Genomic DNA, 25,097 nt, shown 5'->3' with positions numbered 1-25,097 from the left:
AATACAAAAAATGCCAAAGTATTTGAGTCATGCAAATGATGTCACAATCACATATTGTTTTTTACAAACTTGAATGTGGCAGATCGAGACCAATGAAATTACAGTACCAATGACATAGAGCTGCAGTGTGTTAAATAAACAAACTCAGCAAATGTTGGCAGTGATACCTTTTTTTAAATTTTGGCTGACTTTTGTTTTTAACTCTCAAACCAGAAAAGCAAAATTTTGTATGGTCTGACAATAAGCCAGTTCCGTACTTGATGAAGTAGTCCATGTCAATGGGGTAATGAAGTAGTAGTGATGAAGTAATGTCAATAGCCATTCGGGATAAAATCGCTCACGTGATGTTAGCGATGTTACGCGGACGCCCCTTCTGCTTATTAAACACGCTTAGCAAGCATCATGCGCCCGGGCCCGTGTGCGTTCATGCGCCTTCGATGAGCGTTTGATTATCCCGAATGACCCGTGACCATATCATTGTGCGCATGCACAGTTGAAATACTGAACTGGATTATTAATGCTTGCATGGGTGCTTTTTGAGAGAATTTTTTAGTTAAAGCGTTGGAAAATGACACATTCTGTAAGAGAGAAATGATTCTGAGAAGAAGCACACAGGTTAAAACTTATACTCTTGATTCTTACTTGGACTGATGGGTACCGCAAACCAAGGTCCTCCCCCAAAAAACTACATAGAGACACAATCCAATCAAGCTCCCGCTTAGCATTGTCACACATTACTTCTTTCAGCATTCAACCCCTTAAGCTATGCTCAGGTCGACCTTGCGACGACACAGAACAGTCGGCGATTGACTTTTCAGGATCAAGCTGCGTCTGAGCTACGATCGTAGGAGACATTTCAGTCGCCAATTTTTTTGCCACCTGAGTGTAACTGCGACAGTATTAAAACGATCGGCATCAGTCGGTTCTCTATAAACTTATCAATGGTCGTAAGAGTAGAAAAATTTCAACTTCTGCGCCAAAATGGAATGTGTTCCAGACAGGGGGGAGTCAATCGCAGTCGCAGTCGCCATGCATCCGGATCACCTTATTTCATTGCGTAGCCGATATAGCGTGTGGCAAAAATGGTCGAATGAACAGACGTGGCCGTGGAAGATCGTTTGGATTGTTATCAACACACGCGCTGGCATTTTGAAGATGCCACTTGATCACTCCTATGCTGAGGAATCGTCGCCGTGTCATGGGTGACGTGAGCACAGTGCGATTATTTTGTGTCGAGATGCCGCTTGTTAATTGCCCATTTTCTCAGTTTTCTAACCTGAGCATGAGTTTTGTGCTTGATGCCGCCTTATGGCGGTCTTAGTTTTTGTCTATGGACTCCTTGCACAAGTACCCCCTCATGGTTAGAAAAGAGAGAGTTGGAGAGACCACTGGGAGAGACCACTTGACACTCACATGAAGATGCTACAGGTTTGCGGACATTCCAAAGAATACAAGTAATGCCTACTTTGTGCCTTACGCAAAGTATAATATACAAATAATGAATGTTTATGAATGCAATGATGAGAATATTTTCACGAGTTGAAAGATGGAATGTTCCATTGAACGAGGTGAAGCAGAGTTGAATGGAACATTCCATCTTTCACAAATTGAAAATATTCTCACCACTGAAGAATAAAAAACATTCATTATTGGTTTTATATAACATGCAAGTAGATTTTTGTCATTCAATTGAAGGATAAAACTATATGAACAAAAAAATGACAAAATTGTATTATATCCACTACTTTTATTTCAGCTTGTTCAAGGCCAACAAAGGTTTAAAAGCCAAACCATTAACAATATGAAAGTTAATATTGCAAAAAAAAAATTAGCAACGCAAGTTCAGTTCGTAACTGCATCCACTTCAAAGGCAAGTCTTGTACTGCTGTATAGAACATCTAAATAGCGCAAAGATCGTATAGCGCCGCTACGCGTCTTTGCATGGCACTACATGATCTAGGATGCGCATGCAATAGATCAAAAGGGATGGAACGAAAATGCATGGTGAATGGAACCAAAAATGCACGGTTAAGACGCAGGCCGTGCAATGGTTCGATTAATGAATGCCATGTGACATACAATCCTAAAAAAACGACCATGATTTGCTTGGATGTTATATAATCACATTCAATGCACCATCTAATGTTCAGAGCACTGAGCCCATACAAGAAGTATCTATTTTAATACTTACCCATACATGAGCAGGAGTAGGATAGTAGTGGTTATATTATCGCTACTTATAAAGGCTTGCTGCTGAAATGCGATGAATATCACAACGGTCAGCACAGCTGGTATCAGATAATTGGCCTGTCAATTACAAGAATGGAGAAACACAAGAATTGGTGTGAAATACAATCAAGTATTATTAAGAAAATGCTCTTTCAGTGTACAAGGAAAGAATAAGGAAATAAATGTGTGCTTGGCTGGTATTAAACACTCTGTTCAAGACCGGTTGGAGTCTGAAATGCTAATAATTACCCGAGCCGAAGGATAAAAAAAAAATCAAAACTTTTTGGTAAAAAAGTCAAAACAAGTAAAAAATAAAAAACTTTCAACGATTTTGTTCAACAATTTTACTTCATGTTTTTCGAAACATCCCTCAAACCGTATATTGTGGAATGTCGGGAAGTCGTAAACAATTCCTTATATGGAGATTGGCGCGCGTGTGCGTGATGTGGTGCAGAACGCACCTGTGCTGGTGTAGTGTGAATTTAGGACTATGAAATACTGACTCACTGGTATTGTTGTGCATGCTGACGTGAGGATTGTGAACGTTCAACCCTTAAAACGGTAAAAGGCACTGGATTTCATAGGAGTCCAAATTTCATGTGACACTGGAAAAGTGCTAAAGACCATGCAAGTTGAAAACTAGTAGGACAAAAAGTGAATTTGTTGAAGAGCACGGACAGTGCAACTTTAAATTCTATGCCGTTTTACCAACTTACCAAGTCCCAGATGAGTGTTGACACCCAGTAGGTGGTAGGACTGATACCGCTGACTATTTGCAGATGCTTGGACTTGGATTCGCGCTCGGTGATCAGAAAGACTACGAAGCTGGCTGGCACAAAGGCCAATGCGAAGACCACAAATATGGCTGTGCCCATGATGATCGGTGTTTGCTTCCTGTGGTACAGGCAAGATAATAAATAGGTTAACATTTAGAAAGTGATTCGGGTTGAGATTGCCATGAAGGTGACTATAGTAGTTATACCATGACTATGATGGCGATGAAGGTGACTATGTGCCAATGAAGGTGACTATGGCAATGAAGGTGACTATGGTGATGAAGGTGACTATATATTTTGAATGTGACTATGGTGATGAAGGTGACTAAGACGATGAAGGCGCAACTATGGTGATGAAGGTGACCATAGTGAATAAGGTGACTGTGGCAATGAAGGTGAATATGGCTATGAAGGTTACTATGGTGATGAAGGTGACTATATATTTTGAAGGTGACTATGGTGATAAAGGTGACTATATATTTTGAAGGTGACTATGGTGATGAAGGTGACTAAGACGATGAAGGCGCAACTATAGTGATGAAGGTGACTATGGTGAATTAGGTGACTGTGGCAATGAAGGTGACTATGGCTATGAAGGTGACTTTGGTGAATAAGGCGACTGTGGCACTGAAGGTGACTGTGGCACTGAAGGTGACTGTGGCACTGAAGGTGACTATGGTGATGAAGGTGACTAAGACGATGAAGGCGACTATGGCGATGAAGGGGACTGTGGTAATGAAGGCGCGACTATGGTGATGAAGGTGACTATGGTGAATAAGGCGACTGTGGCAATGAAGGTGAATATATGGTGATACGGCGATGAAGGTGACTACAGTGACGAAGGTGACTACGGTGATGAAGGTGACTATAGCAATGAAGGTGACTATATGGCAATGAAGGTAACTATGGTGGCAAATAAGGTAATGAAGGTGACTATGCACAGAGTCTATACACCATTACACTAGTGCTAAGATTCACGCGTAAACTCACATAACTCGCTCCGTGATCTGGTCACCAGTCATATTGATGGGATGGTTGTAAGCTGTGATGCCGTACTGGTCTCGCTGCGATTCCTCAATGTTACCTCTGAATTGCATGTTACTAGCCACGTTGATGTAGGCTGGCAGAGCATGGAAACCTGTGTTGTCCCACCAGACCTTTGGAAGAATGGATCAGTTTGTTCAATAATTACAAGAACTGCTTTTTGAGAGAAGTAATCATTACATTCAGCCAATATATACAGGCCTGTGCTGGAAGCCCCTAGTCTCCCAACTTGCATAAAAACTTACCTCTCCTTTTGTAACAGGTCAATAAACTCAAACTTTGTACACCAACTCTCTAAATTTCACCTCCCCATTTTGGAAAAAACTTATGTTGACACAAGAGAACAATCACACTGGGCCATGATAGGGGACGAGCCACGTCTTATGGACTATCAACATAGAGTGTCATTACCGTAGTGAGAGACCCGAGGTGCGCCGTAGCTATCGGTCAGCACATGGGTGAAAATCATCACACTCAAGGCACACTCACAGATCTCTTTTGCTCCATCGGCAGGTCTAATTTTTTTTCTATTTTTCTCCATTCAATCAACAACCATTCATTTACATCTAACTTTGGCTCTACTGAAATGCATGTTGTTCTTATTCACTTATCCAGGTCCAAAAAATCTACCCTATTTTGTTGCCTAACGTTGGCATAAAAACAAATGGCGGACATGAATGTCACTTCGGCCCGCTGATTCTTGTGACCTTGGCCTGTACAGCTATGTTTCTTATGTGTGTGGTGGTGGGGTGCAGTATTAATGACTTGACTGTAGTAAAGTTAAATACTACGTCTGTGTCTGCAAATTGATCAGCCATTGATAAAATAGCAATCTTTTTTTGCCAATTTTCCCACGTCGCAACCGAAAGACTTTTTCATTATTGTCACAGTGTATATGGTGTATGTTTAAATGCACTTTCATGTATTGAAGAAATGTGAAATGCAATTTTGCGGCCTGAAATGGAATTTCGGATTTTGCACTTTTCTGAAACGGAAAATCATTGGCCCTGCATTTTAACGCCATATAGTTGCCATGCATCGGTACTGTGATAATTGTGTTCCACATGAAAACAAAATAGCTGTCTTACCTTAACGTTCTTGAAGCGTGCTAGTGACAGCAGCACAGCATAGAACTCCCTTAGTGTGCCATCTGATGGCAGCAAATCCCCAGCCTAGAAGAGGAAACAAAAATGTTACCAATAATAGCCACAAGATCAGCAAATCAAAATCTAAGGACAAGGATGAGAACATTTCATGTAACCTGATTCGAATTCTCTAAAGAACTAAGTGTTTTCAGTCTAAGTAATAGTCCAATGTTTGAATCAACCAAGGCACTGCCTGGCCAGGGGCGGGTTTTCGCGACCGTGACCAGAAACATGTTTTAGCTTTGTAGCAAGTAATTATCCACGGACTATGATGCAGACTTGGAACTTAATGGTGGGGTAAGATCATTTGTCATTTGTGCATTCGCTTGAAGCAAGAAAAGTATATTCCGAGAAAACAATATCTCAATTTCAGTTCAAAATTCCGGAATATGTTTTGAAATATTGAACCCGAAATCAGCATCCAATACACGTTCTCATTCAGCTGATTGCAGCTTCACAATGTCACGCACTGAACCGACAAATAACGGCAACCACGCGTGTGTTCGCCGAGTTACAAACCAACTACAAATGGAAATTCCCAAAAATGCACCATATGCCGCATCTTTGCAAATGGCCTTCTTTTGTTGTTTACTCCAAAATGACAGCATGCCAGGAAGAATAATTTCATAGGGAGTTTAGTGCCATTTTATCTTTAAACTAAGTAAGCTTTTACACAACAATTTTGTCAGTCACTTTTTTGATCTCTGCAAATGACCTACTCTACCTTTCAATTACTGAGAAAATGTGGTTGACATTGCACTGGAAAGATGCTCTATTTTGCAATGAAGTGGATGGATCATTTTCAAAATGGTTACGGACTTCTAGATTTTTTTTCTGTAGCTTACACAAGTAATTTCAATGATTCTTGTATTAACAGAAAGCTTATGAATTGGGCTTTCATATCCTTCCTTTTGAAAGTACAGTGAAATCTCGATAAGTCAAACTCTGATAACTCAAAACAACTGTTAAGTCAAACAAAGAATTCATTCCCTTCAGTTTAATGATATACAACCCTGCGTAATGCAAACTCTGCTTTAGTCAAATTTTGAGCCTGTTCCCTTAAGGTTTGACTGATCGCCGAGATTTCACTGTACTACATACAGAACTTCACTAAAACAATGGTTCCAACATTTGAGCTTTGTTTTTTTTTAACTCACCCTGTAAGTCTCAATCACCTGTGAGTGTTTGTGCATTTTTCTCGATTGTTGAAGTGTGGGTATTTAGCATTGGTGCCTATGCATAACTGCCAACTTTTCAAAATCCCAATTAGTAATCAACCCGCGTGGTCATTTTCAACTGCTCGTTTTATCAAAAGCTTTACCAACATCGAGTACAGGTACATGGTTTACATGTACACATACATGTGCATACCCTTCTTGTTGTGAATAATAATGTACTGTAGGCCAAAAGATAATTTAAAAAAAAAAATTTAAAAAAATGAATTTTTTTTTTTAATATATATATATTTTTATTAATTTTGTTTTAATGTCAGAATTTGTTTGTTGAAGTCAAATAAATAATAACAATAATAACGTGCACATATTTTTTGGGAGATGCATGCTATCGATGAGTTTCGAGTTCGTATCAATGTTTTTACACACAATGATTTAGGGCCACCGTATGCAATAGAAATATCCCGCCAACATACCTTGCAAACGCATGCTGATTTATCTTTTCTGGACGATGTGACAAACTCAAACTCTATTACCAATTATTCCAACCATACTCTTATTAAATTCCATGATTAAAATCTCGCACTGATGGGTCTCATCCCGGCAATAAGCGACCAAATGTGCTCATGATCGTCACTGAAAAGTACTCACATACAGTACACACAACCACACATCCACGATATGCACACAAATGACACACCATTGAAAAATAGTTTTAGTCTGGTCCTCAAGTACTCCACTGCGCACACTGCATTGATGTCTATCAGGTGCTTGACTGCATTCTTATTAGACTTGTCACCAGTCCATTCATTATCGCAATATTTCGCCAGAAGTTTTCGGCCAAAAACGATACTTTTACAAGTATTTTTTTTTTCGTTAGGTAGAAAATGGGAAATTCGTAATGTTTTAGTGGCAAATCGTATTTTCGTAATTTAACAAACAATTCGTAATAATTACGAAAAATTAGTAACAGTTGGCAGCTATGCCTATGTGAATTTATTTACTGGTCTGCACCCGTAACAACTCACATCTGGCGGAATGTCCTCCCTGGCTTCCATGGCCGTCACTCCTCCAGCGCCACCAAAGGGGTTATCCCAGTTGTTGCTCCAGTCAGTCAAGATTTCTTCGCTGATGTTCAAGGTCAGCGGAGCCATTTCGTCCGTCTCTAGGAAACTCACACCACCAAACCTTTTGGGTTGTTGAAGAAAAAAACGTACCAAATAAAAACCTCCTGTAAACTGTGTACGAAACTTTATGGAACTCCACTTGCGCCACAATTTATTGTATAAGTCGCGCAACGTTTCAGGCTGCGCAACGTACATTTCAGCCATGGCACATTTGACTAAAGTTTGATAGTGCGTACGTCCGCAATTTGCACAACAAATAGTGGTTTAACTTGCACAATTATTGTAGGTGGTGTAAGTTGTGGCGTAGTAACTGAAAATAAACTGTTTTACTAGAAAATCATGATCGTTGTGGAGCCTGTTACTGCACAACCTATCAAGGTTGTTACAAGACACTCGCTGACAGCTTTGTTTTTGAGGTCTATGTATTACAATTTTACTCATGACTGAATTTGTTTGTTTGTTGGGGAGTTTGTTTTGTTGTTTCTTTTTGGAGGGAGGTAAAAGACAGCACTGTCAACATTTTTATTTGCAGCACATGAAAAAATTGTTGTTTATTTAACTTAGCATATCTATTTGTTGATGCAATTGTTACGTCTTCCCTGCACATTCACAAACTTGAACTGTTTATCTTTACAGCCGTGTAGTTGCAAAGGCCGATTTCTAAAGGTTAAGTAATACTTTATTTTGAATGAAACAACATGCACACAGACATGTACACGTTCGCGGGCGAAATCTTTGAAAATCTATTACTCCCGTTTGGAAGACCGTATCTGTATGCAAATTTCAGGTTTGTTTCCCTTACAATGATCCAATTTCGTGCTAAAAATCGTTTTGATATGTTCAGTACTTTTTGTTGAAATTGGAAAAATAGGCCTGGTTACGTGCATTTTTAAAAGTTGCAACACAGCTGTTTGCAATATCTGTCAATCTCTTCAAGCCTCACAAATATTAATAAGGTTCCTATCCATTATGGTGTGCAGTAAAACTTGGCAGAATAGCCTCCTTCACGAGTTATTAATTAATAAATATCACCCTTTTTGCCGGCTTCCATTGGTCGATACTGAGACCCACGCGAAGTTACGCCGAGTCACGCTAATGAATATGCTAAATGCGCTTCGTCATTGTTGCCCAAAAATCGGTCAAGCATGCAAGCCAACCTGAAAATCATGCACGCGAGTTTGGGAGGCAAAAAACCCTCGTCAAAATTTTGCTTGGAGATAGTTCAAGGTGTAACACAAGCGTTTGCAACAACAGATTGAGCTAAAATTCGGAATACACTTAGATGATATAAGTGTTCAACTAATCGTGAAATAACAACTTCAGGAGATTTCTAGAAATTGAGACAAATACATAGATTTGGGACATTTTCGAACGATTTTGAACTAGCTTTACCAGTAACCAGTATTGACGTTTCGGCATCGATGACGGCGATTTTAATACTGATATGAAGTTTAGAATTTCTTGCTTCCGTTTTAATTTAACGTTCCAATCATTCTGAGCATCTTTTCTGAGAAACACAACGTTCAACAGGCCATGTGTTTTGGGGGCGCATGAATTTCACTGCTCTAGTTTTATGTTATAGCATCTAAGTACATAATCGGATTAATTTTGTTTAACAACGGGGATGCTCAGGCCTTCGCAACCACACGGCTGATTAGATTGAACCGTTACCTTTTCCAGACGTATTCTAGTGTGGTTGTCTTCAGGTACCAACTGATGTTCATATTGGTATGATTCTGTAAGAAGTCTGTGGTCGGGACAACCCTCTCTGGAGGGGCTGGACCCTCGGCCCCCTTGTCACAGGTCTCAAAGCCACTGCCGCTGCAGTCACATTCCAGCTCCCCCTTCAAAAATTGGTCATAGAGCGCTGGGTCCATGTGGGACGTGACGTACCAATCGGTTGATTTGCCCGGTTTACAAAGGAAATCCCTTCAATGGAGAGAAAACAAGAAAACAACGACTCGTAAGAATTCTTATGAGACATTATTTTTCATTGTGAAAAGAATTTCCTAATTTTGACACGATACAAGTCTTGACATCAGTGAGGCAATTTCAAGTAAGCTAGCACAGAAATGCCTTCTGCAACATGCACATCAGACATTTTCCCAAGGAAAACAGTGGTGGACAAAGGGGAAGAGGTGTAGAGCCTTGCCCCCTCCCCAAACAAAGAATGAAAGCAAAACACATTTCATTATGACGCTTCTCTGGCTGTAGGGAACAGGAGGTTGGGGTGTGCTCTAACCTTACATACTCTTTGTGGACCTGTAAACAAAAGAGGTCCACAGGATGCAGGAAGCATGAACGTTTTGTGGACTTGCCCACGTCCACACTAGATTCCCCCTCTCTGGAAAATAGGTTTAGAGGCATTTATGGGTTTATCTGTCACAAAATGAAGAGGAACGCTCAAGGAAATCGCGATAAAAAAATTGGGTTGAAAGAGTGTTCACAGTGGGAGGTCAATGAGTGTTTTCTCTGGTTTTTCTTAACTACACGAATACAAAGGAATGTCCACAGTAGGTATGTAAGGTAAGGCTGAGAGGAGGGGTGGCCTGGCCCAGTATGGGGAAGGTTCTTATTGTTAGGCAAATTAGGACCGAGTTATGGGGACTTTCTGCTGTCCCCACACCATTTTTGGTACCCACAAATACCTCGTACCGACGAGTGTATGTCCCCACAACTACGGAACAAGAATCCTAGGGTATGTGTGTGTGACACACCCCAACCCCCACCCCTAATCCTTCTTGTGTAAAATCCTCGTCCTATTGGCAAAATCATGTGTCTGTCGGCAAATACGCTGCTACTCATAGCGCCACCTATTCCGACTTGTCTAGATCCACCACTGGAAAAGGTGATGAATATGCTCCTTTTTATTGAGGATTTTTGCCTGCAAAGTAACATTGAAATGATAAATTGGATATTACATTGTACCATAAATCTTCTGTAATTTTGCAACTATTGCAAAATCATTATGTCGCTCTTGACGTGTATAACTGTTCTGTTTCCTTTGTTTTATTTGATTTTATTTTGGTTAAATTTTTTTCTTGACTCTGACTCGGACTCAACATTAGTGACTCGTGACTTGGACTCAGACTCGACCCACATGACTTGGGACTCGGATACAAGTCTGGGCTCCCACGAGTAGCCATGCATACAGGGCAATTATGTACACGCACGGAGTCAACAAGATGACCAAATTATTGATCTAAATTTACACAACTTACCTGTTCACAAACGGGTTGTCCGCCATACACCTGGTGCCTATGCCGGGCTGGTCCTCAGCTATGGTTGCCTCCATTCCTGCCGCTAGAGCACTGTCGGGGTCGTCGTTACTGTAGAAGATGTAGTTTGGGGTACCGGTCAGCCAGGGGACCAGGGGAAGTTTCTCTCCCTCCGTCGGCACTGGTAGCACGACGGTGAAGACCATGGCAAGACAGACAAAGACTACGGGGAGGATAACCTGCAGGAACAAAGACAGATTGATGCATAAGGAATGGAAAAGGCCACAGTCTTGGATTACTGTTTAACACGTCAGCAACATTGCGTTGGGTGGCATGGGTGGCTAAGTGCGTAAAGCACTCGCCTCTCACCACTGTGGACCGGGTTCGATTCCCGGCTCGGACCATATGTGAGCAGAGTTGTCAGTTGATTCTCTCCTGTGCCACAAGGTTTTTTTCTATGGGCTTTCCGGTTTTCCTTCCTCCACAAAAATCAACACTTTCGATGTGCTCCGTGGTCAGACATGGGTCGTATGGCAGCTGCCTGAGACGTCTTTGCATGCCTTCGGCTCGACCACGTTGTAGCCGCCTACTTTGCAATCCAGCTTCTCAGCTGCGAGTAAGGATGATTAGCCCCCTATAGTATTATAACATTGTGTGTATTTATAGATCCATAAAGATCCATAGAGAGTCAGGCGGTTTCAGGTGGTACCGTGGGCGAATCGGGGTGGTATAAAGACTAAATGGTTAATTTGTCGGATACCACCTGACCAATAGACCAATCCACTAGGCCGTGCATGATGTTTTGATAACCACAGCCGTTATAAATGTCCGAAATTCATGCGCAAATATCCGATATGTGAACATGCGCATATGATGTGTGCACTCTGGAACATGCAGTATGGCAATGGAAAGGCCAAGTGTAGTTGCCCATGTGCGCAGTGGGCGGGTCCAAATGGATGTCTTTTATCAAACCCCGCCCACTGCACACTTGAGAAACTACATTCATAACTCCAATGTCAAACATTTTTAGTGTTCCACGAGCATAGTGGGATAACAAATTTATCTTCAAACAAACTTGACGCACAGTAAAGATGGAACACACACATGCTGTCCAAGAAAGACATTTGAACAGGCACTGCTCCGACTTACCTGGGCAAAGAAGCCTTTCTTGCTGCGTCTGAAGTGATGGAATCTCTTGACCATGAGCGCCCAGAACTGTCTGCAGATGAGGCTGATGCCGTGAACCTCGCGACCGGTCAGGTTCCTGGCACACGGCTCATTGCTTTCGGCATCTGGCATGCGCACGTTAGCCACCGATACTGCAAGAGATCGAAATTCAACATCAGATGTCATTATTATCCACAAATGCACTTGCAGATCAATACTTGTGATTGACTTTGAATGATCGAAAAGACTGTGGAATTTTGGGAATAGCATGTTGACACAGTTGTTGTGAGTGTGCAATGTGGTACTTTCCTTCCCTTTCACCTCTACGACGTGGGTTCGAATCCTGCCTGGGCTGACATGTTGATTGACTTTTCAGTCCCGATTTAATTGTTTTTTCTCCCAATTGTGAACTTGCACTATCAATTTTTTATCTCTGGAGAGTCAGGTTGGTGTAGCGGTACATTCCTTGCCTTCCACCACTGTGACCCGGGTTCGAATCCCGCCTGGGCCAATATGTGGATTGGGTTTTCATTCCCTGCCTGATTCTACGCGTTTTCCCTAAGAATATTATTCTGAGGTTTTCCTCCCACTTCTAAAACTTTAATTTCTTCTCACTGTTTTCTCTGTTTCGGTTTCTTCAGGCTTGAGGAATCCCTGGTTTCATGACCATTAAAAATTAGTAATAATAATAATACAAATAAATATCCACTAGTCTCTCTAATATAAGGCCTAGAAGCTGCAGTAGCTTTTGAGGAATCCTTGGTTTCATCACATAAATAAAGTAAAGTCTGCGATCAAAATTTATATCAACCGTCAGTTGAATAAAGACAATTGACATTAAGTGGAAGTAAAAAAAACCAACAACGTCTTCAATACTCTACTGCATGGTGCTAAGCCAACTGAGCATTCCAACCCTTTGTTCACTCAGAGCATCATTTTTTTTTGTACTCGTGCATTAGGCATGGATTCCACATTTGGGTTATGACAAGAGCACAACAGTTTGGATGACAGTCACAATTCAAGAGACGGTAGCTAGTACATAAAGTGATAATGTTGTGTTGTCGTAGCTGAAGGTTCGCATTCTGCCGTAGTAAATCTTTTTGTTTAAATCAAAAATTGGTTTCAAAATGAAATGAATAGTTGAACGTGAATGGAAATGGAATATGCTACCTTGTCTGGGAGCTGCATGGAATGACAGACTGAACAATGACTGGGCATGAATGTGCAATGATGGCCGGGACGATGAAGTCAATACCTGCAATGGCAATGCATGATTACGATCAGAAATGCACTATGGAAACAAAATGAACACCGAGGCCTCTTGAGTACTGTCAAGCACGGTTTTGTGCAAACTTCTCCTTGCTGATTCAATAATGATGACTCCCTCCCTGTACGTTTTGGGTGACGTTGCAAATTACGAGGGATGAAAGGATTGCACTTGATCAAAGGGGAGGAAACGACTGCAATTATTACATATTGGTTCTTGGATAGTCTAATCTCATTGGTCTAGAGTGGTCACATGTCAAGTTTATACAAATGATTGTGTCATAATTTACATAACTCAAATACCGCCTAGCATAACTTTTGAAACACAATGGCACAGCGTCTGGCATAGCATACACTGCACATGTGTACGGCATGCTTTGCATGTCTGCAGCAGAGCATTTCATATCAGACATCAAACTCCACGGAAATCCAAGGTTACATTGTGGTGACATGTTTCACCTATTGCAGATACAAGACTGGTTCATACACAGCACAAAAGCAAACGCGACTGTGATTTCTTTTTTTAGATCAAATCAAGTTTTCACGCAGCGAATTTGCAACAGTTGAACACATTTCAACTCTGGTGAATTTTGTAGCGAGGATTTCATGATGTCAAAGTCGCTTCGCATTTGCGTTCGTGTGAAGCAGTAACTATAGCCTAATTATGTCACAACTTTTCTCTATCTGACTTTTATAGTTGGAGGCGTGACACAGTATAACAATATCTGAATGCTGTGAAGTGGGACATGAGGGTTTAAAACGCCCCAAATTAAAGGAACTAGCCACCCTCAGTTTCGCCTTGGACGCCAAAAATTCCACCAACATCCCAACACACAGCAATCCACAACTGTAAATAAAAGCATGGATGTCAATAATGGAAATGACGATGAAAAATACTCAACAAATAAGTGAGCATTGTTGTGATACCAAATAAACACTTTTGGAGATGGTACATTGGAGGACAGATGCAGTTGCAGTGAACATTTCTGAACGCGGAGCAGTACAGTGCATACTTTCTGTGGTGGATATCCAAAAATGGAAGTGCAAAGGATAAGATAAATTTGCAAAAAGTGTGGGTATGGGGGAAGAAAAGCCTCCCTTGCTGCCCCCAACTTCCACTACCAATGATGGACAATTGTCTGGCCTGTCTTTTATACAAGAAGTTGGATGGGGTGTGGCCTAGTGGTTAGGGTTCGTGACTCATGATCAAAGGGTCAGGGGTTCAAATCCAGCTGCTGACCATATGCTACGTCCTTGGGCAAGCCACTTCACCCCTACTTGCCTCTCTCCACCCAGGAGTCTAAATGGGTACCGGCATAAGCCGGGGAGTAACCAGCGATGAACTGGTATCCCATCCAGGGGGAATAGAAATAACTCTCAGTCGTTTCATGCCAAGGAAACCGGAGATAACATCAGCCTGATGGGCCACATTGGCCCATGAAAGACTTAACTTTTTCCTGTACTCCCCATTCCACCACCTATGGACAGAATGTCTTGTTCGTACTTAATGTAAGAAGTTTCTAGCCTCACCGTCTTTCTTTTGTGTCTCCATAGCCTGGCGGCTGGCCTGGCGATTCAGCTTACGGCTCATATGCCTGCTGATCTGCCGATGCATCTTGGGCCGGCTGGTTTGCCGGCTGGACTGCCGATTCAGCTTCTGGCTGCCGGACTTGTAGCTCCTCTGCCGACGGTTACCTCCTTGGCTTGCCTCCTCGCTAGGGCTGTCGGTATCCTCAGGATTCTCGGCTTCCTCCAGGTTGATGCTGTGGAGGCTCTGTGCGTCGGCTGCAGGTTCCTGAGCTGCTTGATGCTCCATGTCCACTTCTAATATCAAAACAGAGTATACAACAATGTAGTTTTAAAAGTTGACCTACCCCAACTAGGTGGTCCATGATTCTTAGCAAGTTGCATTGTGAACCTCAATGCCCGTTCCCTTATGAGACTTGGGGGGGGGGGTGGGGTGGGGTGGGGGGGGGGGGGTTGGTCAACCACTTAATTGGAATTTTTAATCTCAACAAGCGCAATATGTACTGTGTTGTGCTAAGGGTGCTAGCAACATGCTTATTCTACCAATGGACGTTGGTTTTAACAGAAGTCATCATACTGGCAGTTTTGTACATCATGAGGCTAAGCAAGTTTCAAAAAATAAAAAGTTAACTTACTGGCGATTTTTTTTCTTCGGGGGATGGGGAAGGGGGGGGGGGGGAGTGGGATGGAGGGGGGAGGGGCATTCAAGCCCCTGGGCCCTCCCCAAGTACTTGCCTTACCTATACCCATGTACCAAAGTGCCATTTTTAGTTTGTTTCCCGAGATTAACCAACAACATCGATAACAGATCGAATAACTACCTTCAAATGGATTTTAAAATGTTTACATTACTTTCAAGTCATTGACACTTCTGTAAGTTTTCCACCAATACTGCTCAAACTGTCCATTTTAGGCATTTGAGAACAGTTAAACTTTAAGAACATGTGTCAGTGCAAACATTTGTGATGCGATCAAGCTAAATGAGTTGTTTGTCAAGCCTGGTCATTTTTTTTCTTTAAGATCTAAAAAGAGCACAATCTCAGCATAACTGCTGTGAAAATCCTATGCTGGTACCATCTTTAGTTCAAAATTATGAAAGTCAGAACACCAAGAGATGTGATGAAGTGATGTGATGAAGTGGCCCTAATTTGGCCCCTGAATCTCCAAATGAAAGTTCCCGACAAACGACTCATTTAGCTTGATCGCATCACATTTGGTTGGTCAACTTCATGACCTTTGAATTTTAGAACAACATGTGCACATGTATATACTCAATGCAAACGTTTGGTCGGTCAACTTTATACCCTTTGAATTTGTCACTTTTTTAGGCACTCACTTTTTATACAAAAATTAGACTTGTTCAATATTGGCTTTCTTGCCACTTCTATGGCTGTAGTAAGGGGACTTTTCTTGAAACCTCCAGGATGGTTTTGCGATAAAACTGTGCTTAACTGGCAGGCTGGTTTCAGGTGGAACATCCGTAACTAACTTGATAATTATTCAAATCCCCCAGATTACTCATTCTAAACGTGTGGCTTCAAGAAATCTTACCATCGTCGCTCACAAGTGCCTGTCCGTTAGCAGACGACATGCTCTTGTGCCGCACTTTCATACTGCGCCTGCGTCGTTCCTTGATGCTGGAGCTCTGGGCTGGGAGTTGGTAGCTCCGCCTCTTCAGGCTGCCCCGCCCCATGAATGGGCGAGGCAGGGCTCCGTTGTCCGTTCCCTGGCTGGTTTCGCCTTGGTTAAAGACTCCTACGTCATCGGTGACTGACAGGAATACCTGTGGGCAATGGGACAGTGTGTCAACCCAAGAAGCTAACAGAGAAGTTTGAGGTACCACCTGCTAGAGCAGCATTTGAATCAGTTACAAGTCAAATCACAAGTCTATCACAAGTCAAATCACAGGTATTTTGAACATCTTGGATGAGGATAAGTACTGCTTTTATGATGGCTGTTTGTGTGCAATTTCAAATCAGAAAAACAACTTTGTCTGACTTTCTTGCATTTCATTTACTTAAAAAACAACGCCATGAAATTCTTGATAGGTTTGGTAGAGACAGGCATCCGAATGATTTATTTATTTATTTATTTTTATTTATTAATTCTGGTACTGAAACCAAGGCTTCCCCAAAATAGGCTATAGGCACTGTAATTAGCTCGAAAGCCTGAAGAAATCTGTAGAGAGAAGTGAATGAGAAGAAATTACAGTTTTAGAGGTGGGAGGAAAAGCCCAGAAGAATATTCTGGGGAAACCCATGGAATCAGGGAGGGACTGAAAACCCAATCAACATATTGGCCCGGCCGGGATTCGAACCCGGGTCACAGCGGTGGAAGGCGAGGAAAGTATCGCTACGCCAACCTGACTCCCCCTGATCAGGATAGTCAGTAAAATAATCCATTTTCTAACTAAATTTACAAAACTCCACCAGAGTTATAATATCTTAATCTGCATTCAAAGCAAAAAACAGGATCTCTGTCACGTCGACAAAAATTCAACCAACCTCTTCCAAGGAGGTGTCCGAGATGCCAAAGTTGGTGATGTAGAGCTGATCTTTAAACGTCTCCAGTTCCTTGAAGAGGAACTCCAGGGAGCCTTCCTGGGTGGCTGCCGAGGGGAGCATGTAGGACAGCTCGGTGCCCAGGTTCTCACAGAGGGTCGCTGAGGGGAGGTAGCTCTGGATGAAGCTGGTCACAGTTCCCTCCTGACAAGAGCCGCAGTCTGGTAGGAAAAGAAATAATAGGTCACAAGTTCTCAGTGGGGTTCCTTTACATTAAGTCAGCAAATGACTTTCAGATAAAAATTTGTGTCACAACAAATAGTGTGAATGAATGGGAGGTTTGTGATAACACCATCTGAATGATATCCCTTAGTGAGTTGTGTTGTTCTGAGAAGAACCAGTTGGTTTAACTCGATGTTTTGAATAGTCTGCTCTGCTCGTCATCAGGAGACTGTCTCCTGATGACGAGCAGAGCATACTGTTTGAAACGTCGAGTTAAACCAACTGGTTCTTCTCAGAACCACACAACTCACTAAGAGATATCGTTTCGGTTTGCGGTAACAACATGTGGTAATAACTACTATCACTCAGTAGATATTTAGTTCTGATTAGAACTTGTCCTGCTTATTACCAACTTTCGCTAAGTAGTTTTAGTTCTGATAAGAACAGTCCTGCTATAAGTTTTAAAAGAACTTGTCTTTGGTTTCAACGTTTCAACTAGCCTACTCTAGTCATCGTCGGGAGACAAAAAATACTTAGCGAAAGTTGATAATAAGCAGGACACGTTCTTATCAGAACTCTTACCACATGGTGTTACCGCAAACTGAAACAATACTGATACTCCACCATGCAAAGCCTAAAATATTACATCACTAAGGGATATTATTCACATGGTGTCACTGCAAACCTCCCATTCATTGATCATGTCCACCATGCAAACCCGTAAGTCTTATTTAAATAGCGTGAAGGCATGATCTGCCAGCAAAATGTGTTATCAAGCCAGCAAGCCACTTTTGTTAAAATGGTCTGGCAACACAGGTGGGCAGACCACCAGAACAGTACAAGGCAGCTGAGTTGGTAGAGTGCCAGTGCAGTAGTGGACAGGTCAAAGGAGCACTTTCTACATGCACTTTCACATAATAATCTTACATTTTTTAATGTCTTAAGGACTGATTTGGCTTGGTGTATTGTCTTTTATACCTGCAATGTCAATTGGGGGCTTGGATTTCTTGGGGAGCAACTCATCATCGTCTGGCTCAAGGGCGACTTTCATCTGCTGATGAAAATATTAAAAAATAATCCTTGAAATATTGCATATCCATTTCAAAAGGAAACCTGCGGATCAATGACCTCTGCAGATTAGGTATTTCAACTAAAAGAAGGTGTCCGAGATGTGTTAGCCGGATATTTTACAAATTTGTAGTTTATTTGTAGATCAGAATGTTTATCACAATACACATTTTATTCTAAATTCATAAATAACTAAGACAGTTTACCCATTCCTATTGGTCGAGAGCCCTCAACATGGCTGGTCTTAAACGGTTGATAAAACACCGGCTGGCTGGTCTTTAACACTTTTCCAGAGTCACATGAAATTTGGACTCCTATAAAAGCTGGTCCCTTTTACCCTTTTATTGGTTGAACGTTCACAATCCTCTCTTAGGCATGCCCAATACTACCAATGAGTCAGTATTTCATATTCCTAAATTCACACTACACCGGCACAGCTGCGCTCTGCCCCACATTGCGCAGTGCGCGCCACACGCGCCAATCTTCATTGCTTCCCATACTTGGGCCCAAAACCTAGTGCTGCAGATTTAATCTAACCCTAGGCTTTCTTGATGAAACCGCTTTGAATTTTGGTCATTAAATATCTTTGTAACCCGAAATTTCCATGATGACAGTATAACTGATCAGGGCCCAATTTCATGGCTTTGTTAATCATAGAATTCTGTGCTTATGATCACCACTCTGTGCTAATAGTGCTTGCAAAAATATTCTGTGGTAATCCTGTAAGCACAGAATCCTTTGTTGCGAGTTGTATGCTTAAAGCCAGAAGTCCATGCTAACCCTGCAATATGCTATTTGCACCGCTGTGAACGTAGAGGGCGACTGACTCAATGTCAGTCGCGATTCTGGCGGCTCGCAGCTGGACGTGTTTTGCTCGAGGCTCAAGACCTTTAAACCCGGTACCATCGGGTTGGGGAATATCCGAAGATTAATATGAGAAGTGGAAAATGCTCATAGCAGGTTTGATATACGGTAGAGGATGAGAGAGGTTAGCTCTCCACGTTGTAAGGTTTTGTTTTGCATTGGAAATATAACGAAGGTTTGGGATTGCATTAGGTGGGGTCTCGCTTCCGTTGAGGCCCGTATACCCGTTTTAGGAATGCTCTTTGTGTTTGTCGCAAAGATTTCTGGGCAAAGTCAGGTTCCGCTTTGCTGGCATTGTGCTAGGGTAGTGTTATGCAAATCCGAGTATTTATGCGTGACGAATCCATGGAATTCGTTGGGATACTCGAGGTGGGGCTTTGTGTTAAGCCGAGAAGAACTTTATGCATCAGTGCTCAGCACTTCATGGCTTTGCGTATCAGGGTGTGCTCTAGCTTGTAGTTTAAATTCGATTGCGTTCCCCGGGCTTTCCTATAACCTAAATTTTGAACGGTTTTAACGTCCTATCTTTGCGATAATGGAGAATATGTTCGATCAAGTCGAGGAGAACGCAGGAGCTTATGCGGAAATCGCCAATGAGGGTGCCGGCCCTCTTTTCCGCGGGCTGTGTGCCACATTTAAGATCTCGAAGAAGTACTTCGAGGCTCTCATCGCAGACGGTTGGGATGACCCAGAACAATTCCAGGATTTGTCCCCCGAGTGGCGAGACCACATCCTTGCCCTGGCCCCTAACGGAGGGCAGAAGCGTAACGTGGAGAAGCTCTTTGACCGGGTGGAAGCCGGGCCTCTCAGCGGCCCCGCCCCCAAGAAACGTCGGGTGCAGCCCAGCGCATCCTCTGACGACGGGAAGGACAAAGCGGGTCCGAGTGGTATTTCCACCGTGGAGGCAGGGCCGAGTCAGGTTGCAGCGGCTGCCAACCAGGGATCCGGTTCGACGTCCTCTCAGGTATGTCTCATGGAAATGTTAGTGGGGAATATTCATCATTTTGTAACAATATTTCATACCCTACATGCTGTATTTTCTCTTTGCCATTTGGGAAGTGCCCTGACTAAAATATACCAAGCACGCAGGAGGGCGAGATTGTCCGGTTTCATCAGGCAGGGGAGTGCCCTGCGTTTATTGCATTTTCAGGCAGAGTGCGCCCGGCTAGAGATCGAAATTTGTCGTAAGTGGGAGGCGGCAAAAAAAAAAAAAAAAAAAAAAAAAAAAATTAAAAAGGGGGAGCCGTTTCCTTGGCAAATTTCATTTTGATAAAGGAGTTTGCCCTCGACAAAGATTTCAGCGGGAGCACTCTGTGCCAACTTTATCGGCATAGGCAGGGGAAGTGCCCCGGCGCGAGATTGTATGTTGATTTCAGGGGAAGCGCCCCGTGCCGAACTTTATCGGCATAATAGTTAGGCAGGGGAAGTGCCCCGGCGTGATGAGTTTGTATGTTGATTTCAGGGGAAGCGCCCCGTGCCGAACTTTGTCGGCATAACAGCTAGGCAGGGGAAGTGCCCCGGCGTGACATTGTATGTTGATTTCAGGGGAAGCGCCCCGTGCCAAATTGTATGTGGGTACAGGTAGGGAAAGTGCCCCGGCGCGAGGTTGTACTTTGATTTTAGGGGGAAACCCCTTTGCAGATTTATACTTACATAGTACAGGCATTATGGGAAAATTGCCCCGGGTGAGATTGCATTTGATTTCAGGGAAAACCCCCGTGCGAAGCTGATTTTGAATATGAAGGGGTAGGGCCCCGTGCAAGATTACATTTGATTTCAGGGGAAACTCCCCGTGCTAAGTTGTGTTTGTATATACATGTATGCAGGGGAAATGCCCCGTGCGAGATTGCAGTTTGATTTCAGGGGAATAACCCCCGTGCAAAGCTGTTTTGCATATGAAGGAGAAGGGCCCCTGCGAGATTGCATTCTGATTTCAGGGGGAAAAAACCCCGTGCTAAGCTGTTTTTGTATGTTAGGGGTAGGCCCCGTGTGAGATTGCATTTGATTTCAGGGGAAACTCCTCGTGCTAAGCTGTTTGTATATAGGCCTATGCAGGGGGAAGTGCCCCGTGCGAGATGGCAGTTTGATTTCAGGGGAAAACCCCCGTGAAAAGCTGTTTTTGTATATGAAGGGGAAGTGCCCCGTGCGAGATGGCAGTTTGATTTCAGGGGAAAACCCCCGTGAAAAGCTGTTTTTGTATATGAAGGGGAAGTGCCCCGTGCGAGATGGCAGTTTGATTTCAGGGGAAAACCCCAATGCTAAGCGGTTTTTTGTATGTGAAGGGGTATGCCCCGTGCCTTACGAGATTGTATTTAGTGCCCCGGGCCGGGCGAATTTGCATGTTGATTTCAGGGGAAAAACCCCGCGCCAGGCTGTATTTGCATATAAGGGGGTAGTGCGAGAGTGAATTTGGATTTTATAGGAAAACCCCGTGCCATTATGTTTCACATAATATGAAGGAGACTTCCCCCATGCGGGATTGCATTTCATAACAATGGAGGGGAGTGCCCCGTGCGAAATTGCATATTTGATTTCCGGGGAAAAACCCCGTGCGTGCCAAGCTGCATTTGCGTATGAAGGGGAAGTGCCCCGTGGGAGAGTGACCCGCAGCATTTTATTGTGAGAGATACCCAATATCAAAATGATTGTATTCGCTTCAAAAGGGGTACATGTAGTACTATGAACCCCAGCGTCTTGTATTTGCATTTATTGTATTTTGATGTGTTTAATGTATCCCAGGCCAAATTGTCGTGGTAAGGGTGGGTACCCCTTAGAGAAATGAACTGCATGCGCCACTTATGCAGCAAAATGCTGGTACGCGCGATTCTATTTGCCTGAATGGGTGGGTCCCATACATGATCATGCATTACTTTTGGACGAGCGGGCAGCCTTTGAATTTACGGAGGGGATTGTCCTTTTGGGAATGTGGTTGAAGCCTTGGAGGGGAAAGGCCCCGGTATGATATTAAGTAGAAGTGCGTTTTACAAAATGTATGTACCATGAGATTGTACTTTAACAAAGTAAAAAATGTCCTGAGCTAAGACGTTTATGTGGGGGAGGTGCATCATAACAGATTATACCTCCGTGAAAGGAAGTGCTTTAGGCAAAATGATTTTTCAGGAGAAGATGGTTTTTTTTTTTTCTGTCTAAAAAAAAAAAAAAAAAAAAAAAAAAAAAAAATGGGGTTCTTGCCGGTTCTGGTTCTGGTATTTTGTTGTGCGGGTTGCGTGCACGACGCCCTTATTTGTGCCTTAATTACCTAAAATTTTGGAAGGGCGGGGATGGTGCCCCGCCACTCCAATTTTCTTTTGGCTTGTGTCCATTTGTTCCTCAGGTCCCATTGCAGGGTTTTGCCCATTCTTTATTTGTCCTCGTTTAAAGGAAGGGGTGCCACCCACCCCCCCCCCTAAAAAAAAAAAAAAAAAAAATCGAGGGTGCATGGAAGTAGGTCTTCCTAAATGCAGTTTCCCACCATGCAAACCGCATGGGGGTGGAAATCTGTCAGATTTGTTATTGTATGGACACAAGAGGTGTAATTTGGCTGGAGCCATTGGCTCCTATAGTTGAGCCATTTTACAATAATGTGGATGCGTTCTCCATGTTTGAGTTGGAGGTAAACGATCTCGTTAGCGGCCCCATGGCATCCTGGCACATGATGTTGGGATGTCATAACGGGCACTAGGGCGTGTTGAGTACAAAGTCTGTGTCAACTCGATACAAAAGAGTTGAGAGGATGTCCATGCTTACAATGCGTCCCCTTTATATAGTGATCAACTAAATGCAGCTTGGTTTTATGTTTTAACAATCAATGCAGGCCAAGTCTGCGCTTGAGGTGCACAAGCCTAGGCGGCTCGAGTTGCTTAAAGCATGTTTGGAGACGGGCTACGATCGAAACGTAGCGTATGTGATGTCTCTGCTCAGAAGCTATGTCGACGAGTTTGCACCTTTGTCAACAGAAGATATGAAGGAACAGCAGTTGTACGTCAATCTGTTGTCAGATTGTACAAAGCACGTTCAGGCCAAGACACCGGGCATAGCAATGTATATATACAAGTCCATTACAGGAGAAGACTCCGATAAGCGGCTGCGCTTTTCCAGAAAGCACCTGGGCCTCAGCGCGCCCCCATCTGAGTTAAAAGCTCAATCATCAGCCAGTCAAGGTTTCTTGAATAGGCCCGCTAGACAACCGCTGCGCTTCAGGGGAGATCTTCGTCAGCCTCGTCAGGGCCAATTTTCACGAGGGCCTAGGGAGAGAGACGTGTGCTTCAGATGCCGCAGGAAGGGCCACTATGCACGGGACTGCAAAGAAATAGTTTAGAGGCATGTTTGACATGCTGGCGACTCATTTCACGGTCAAAGAGACTTTGGTGGTGGGATGTAGTCGAGTAATCTTAATATACTTCTTCATTTTGAGCATTTAAGTTTGTAGCAGTGATATGATGTTATTTACGGAATTATGTTTTAATAAGTACTTGTTAGGTAGCTGTCGGCTCAGGGACGGCATTTGCATGTTATAATGGGCGTATGCGTGGGCGTATGCAAGGGCCTCAATGGGGGATAAGTTGATGCAAGAGCTGAATGCAGGAAACGGGGTTTCAGAGGGTTTCAGATGGTACTTTTCCCAGTAGGGAAAGTGTTGCGATATTTGATGTATCGAGTTTACCATGTTTGACATTGTATCTATACTTGCAAGAAATAAATTATGAAACGACTGTATGGTCGGCTTGAAAATGTTACAATGATTGTATAACCCCAGTGCCCGAGTTTAGGCCTAGTGCTCTTTATGATTCAATTTAGGAATACAAGAGGTATCTGCAGATTCTCGGGAAGCATAAGTGGGAGCGTTCGTCGGCGCATCTCTTTGATCCTGAAGGCGCTCAGACAAACAGGCGCGAGAGGGGTGTTTGCTCTTGGGTGGACATAGCGGGAAAGGCTGCCTCATTTCCAGATGGATCCGCCCCGAGTCCGGCAGATGTTTTATCCGGAGAAAGTGTGCCAAACTTTGATGCGCTCCGCTTCCGTGACCCAAATATGTTTGTAGCGGGAGGTCTGCATGATCAACCAGAGTTATGGGAAGATGTATTGAAAGAATGCCCGGCCAACGGCCCGCAACTTCGGAGATGGCTCCGTGAGAAATTGGACCTCTATGAGTTCTTTCAACCTTTCCAGGGTAGCTATAGAGGAAGGGAATTCAACTCCAGTGTCCCTCCAGCCATGTATTTTCCAAACGCGCCTATTTGCGAACGTTTCGTACCATTTATCAATGAAACGATAGCGAAGCGCATTATAGAAGGTTCCGTGGAATTGTTGGGCAAGGTGGATGAAGTCGACCCGCCTAGGTGCATCAACGCTCTCTCTATCGAACCAAACAAGCCAAGACTAGTCCTATCAATGAAAGGTCCCAACCTCTGGTGTAAGGACACGCCATTCAATTTGGTGCCTCTGGGGGAGATTGTGAAGTCAGTCAATAAGGGAGGTAGATTCTCCGGTACCGACGATGCACAAGGTTATAAGCAGGTTCTGCTATCTGAAAGGTCAAAGACCTTTTGTGGTTTCGAGTGGGCTGGATTTTATTTTGTTGACACAACTCTTCCTTTCGGATTCAAGAATAGCGCTTATGTATACTCCACCATTGGGTTCTGTTTGTCAACATGGTTGAAAAATCGGGGAATTCATACAGAAATTTGGATCGATGACCGCTTCATTGGAGAAGCCGGAGGAGAGGGACAGCCCAGATGTTAAGTGCTGTATATATATTTTCTTTGCAGGGC

General features: G+C 43.1%; 2 protein-coding genes across 2 annotated transcripts in view; one reads left to right on the top strand and one right to left on the bottom strand.

Moving 5' to 3' along the window:
- Window positions 1-19,368, bottom strand: part of LOC119727934 (retinal-specific phospholipid-transporting ATPase ABCA4-like) — a 41,031-nt gene extending 21,663 nt beyond the window's left edge. Inside the window, exons 1-13 of the mRNA XM_038200014.1 lie at window positions 19,243-19,368; window positions 18,373-18,445; window positions 17,176-17,393; window positions 16,223-16,454; window positions 14,675-14,968; window positions 11,861-12,030; window positions 10,715-10,950; window positions 9,165-9,422; window positions 7,395-7,554; window positions 5,138-5,221; window positions 3,996-4,162; window positions 2,946-3,123; window positions 2,192-2,307 (exon numbers count right to left, since the gene is read on the bottom strand). Coding sequence (XP_038055942.1) covers window positions 2,192-2,307; window positions 2,946-3,123; window positions 3,996-4,162; window positions 5,138-5,221; window positions 7,395-7,554; window positions 9,165-9,422; window positions 10,715-10,950; window positions 11,861-12,030; window positions 14,675-14,968; window positions 16,223-16,454; window positions 17,176-17,393; window positions 18,373-18,445; window positions 19,243-19,368 — 2,312 coding nt within the window. The remainder of the gene's footprint in view (window positions 1-2,191; window positions 2,308-2,945; window positions 3,124-3,995; window positions 4,163-5,137; window positions 5,222-7,394; window positions 7,555-9,164; window positions 9,423-10,714; window positions 10,951-11,860; window positions 12,031-14,674; window positions 14,969-16,222; window positions 16,455-17,175; window positions 17,394-18,372; window positions 18,446-19,242) is intronic.
- On the top strand, window positions 19,269-24,429 carry LOC119728308. Its single transcript, XM_038200498.1, has 2 exons — window positions 19,269-20,290; window positions 23,141-24,429. Exons 1-2 carry the CDS (start codon window positions 19,862-19,864, stop codon window positions 23,642-23,644), a joined length of 933 nt encoding a protein of 310 aa, XP_038056426.1. The 5' UTR covers window positions 19,269-19,861; the 3' UTR covers window positions 23,645-24,429.
- The last annotated feature ends 668 nt before the right edge of the window (window positions 24,430-25,097 follow it).

The sequence above is a fragment of the Patiria miniata genome, unplaced genomic scaffold (genome assembly GCF_015706575.1).
Source record: "Patiria miniata isolate m_02_andy unplaced genomic scaffold, ASM1570657v1 HiC_scaffold_20, whole genome shotgun sequence".
In the NCBI taxonomy this organism is placed as follows: Eukaryota; Metazoa; Echinodermata; class Asteroidea; order Valvatida; family Asterinidae; genus Patiria; species Patiria miniata.
Note: the sequence above shows the minus strand (reverse complement) of the source record. Positions and strands in the feature narration are given on the sequence as shown.

Coding starts and splice junctions, on each gene's coding strand:
- LOC119728308 (XM_038200498.1), top strand. CDS start 19,862: ATGGAGAATATGTTCGATCAAGTCGAGGAGAACGCAGGAGCTTATGCG. Junction 20,291..23,140: donor CCGGTTCGACGTCCTCTCAG/GTATGTCTCATG, acceptor CAATCAATGCAG/GCCAAGTCTGCGCTTGAGGT.